Source organism: Myotis davidii, unplaced genomic scaffold (genome assembly GCF_000327345.1).
Source record: "Myotis davidii unplaced genomic scaffold, ASM32734v1 scaffold32, whole genome shotgun sequence".
Classification (NCBI taxonomy): Eukaryota; Metazoa; Chordata; class Mammalia; order Chiroptera; family Vespertilionidae; genus Myotis; species Myotis davidii.
Genome location: NW_006286587.1, coordinates 1813437 through 1814968, shown reverse-complemented (window position 1 = coordinate 1814968; position 1532 = coordinate 1813437). Strand labels below are relative to the sequence as shown.

At 51.6% G+C, this 1532-nt stretch overlaps 1 protein-coding gene across 1 annotated transcript in view; it reads right to left on the bottom strand.

Moving 5' to 3' along the window:
- Nucleotides 1–1532, bottom strand: part of MAVS (mitochondrial antiviral signaling protein) — a 12709-nt gene that overhangs the window by 7491 nt on the left and 3686 nt on the right. The window contains exon 2 of the mRNA XM_015560260.1: nucleotides 764–938. Within this exon, the coding sequence (XP_015415746.1) occupies nucleotides 764–938 (175 nt within the window). The remainder of the gene's footprint in view (nucleotides 1–763; nucleotides 939–1532) is intronic.

Here is a 1532-nt window from a genome sequence, read left to right as displayed (position 1 = left end):
GGAGAAAAAGGAGACAGTACAGGGAAGGAAAGAGAGAAGAGTGGGGAGAGAGAAGGTGAACTGAGGGAGAGGAGCCGGGAGAAAGTGAGAACAGGGGTGGGAGGCAAACATCACAGCCACAAAAATGAGAGGAGGCTCCATTTGCTGGCACAGGGAGGTGTCCAGCCCCCCTAAGCACCCCACATGCTGACCTCCCAGGATGTCCACCACAGGCCCATGCGGTACATGTTGCCATTAGCCCTGTTTTACAGAGAAGACTGAGGTTAAGAAAATTATAAACTTTTGAACAATAATAGATACAGAGGCAGAGCTGCCTCAAACAGACTGTCAAACTGCAGCGGGAAGGCCGGGGAGGGTTGGGGGGCAGGAGGTAGGGGGGTAAGAGATCAACCGAAGGACTTGTATGCATGCATTTAAGCATAACCAATGGACATAAGACACTGGGGGATAGGGGAAGCTAGGGGACTGTCTAGGGCGGGGGGAAAAAATGGACACATATGTAATACCCTTTGTAATACTTTAAGCAATAATAAATAAATAAATAAAAAAGAAAGGAGAAAAAAAAAAGAAAATTAAGAGACCTGGCCAAAGGGACACAGCTAAGTAGCTAAGCTGGGACCTAAACCGAGGTTTGTCTACTGCCCCAGAGTGATGGGAGGGAGGGTGACAGAGGAAGGGAGGAGGTGCAGGAGTGAGGGGACAGGGAGAGTGGAGGGCTGGGGAGCACACGGGCTCCAAGAGCAGGGCCAGGGTCGGGGCTTACGAGGCAGGTTGCTCTGATAGACGCGGTCCACCTCGTCAGCAAGAGCAGCCAGCTCACAGGCCCTCAGTGCCCAGATGAGGGACTCCACCCAGCCACTGCGCCGCTGAAGGCTGTTGAAGAGATCCCAAATGGTGTTCCGGTTCCCGTGGAGACCAAGGTGGGCCCGCAGTAGGTCCTGGAAGACACAGCCCATGGCCCTGCTCAAGCCAGGTGGCCCTGGCCCTTTTCCCACTCCAGAGGGGACCCCAAGCAGCCACAAGAGGGAGGCAGCCATCTGACACTGGGTCAGAGCCCAGGGCAAAGTTAGGGTTTGAGTTCAAGTTTAAAGGCAGCTATCAGGAAAGAGGCTCTTACCGTGTCCTGGGTTCTCTAGCTCAGGGCTTTGCATGAATTATCTTATTTAATGCAATTATTCCTACTCTGCTGAGGAGGAAGCTGAGGCTTTGCAGAAGTAAGGCAGCGAGGCAGGATCTGAACCCAGTGAGTCTGAAGCCAAAGCCTGGGGTTTGTTTATACAGCCTCTATGGCAGTGGTTCTCAACCTTGGCTGCACATTAGAATCACTGGGAATCTTTTTAAAATCCTGATTTCTGGGCCGCATCCTCCGGAAATTCTGTTTCTTTTTAAAATATATATATATTTTTTATTGATTTTTTATAGAGAGGAAGGGAGAGGGATAGAGAGCTAGAAACATCAATGAGAGAGAAACATCCATCAGCTGCCTCCTGGACGACCCCCACTGGGGACGTGCCCGCCACCAAGGCCCCTGC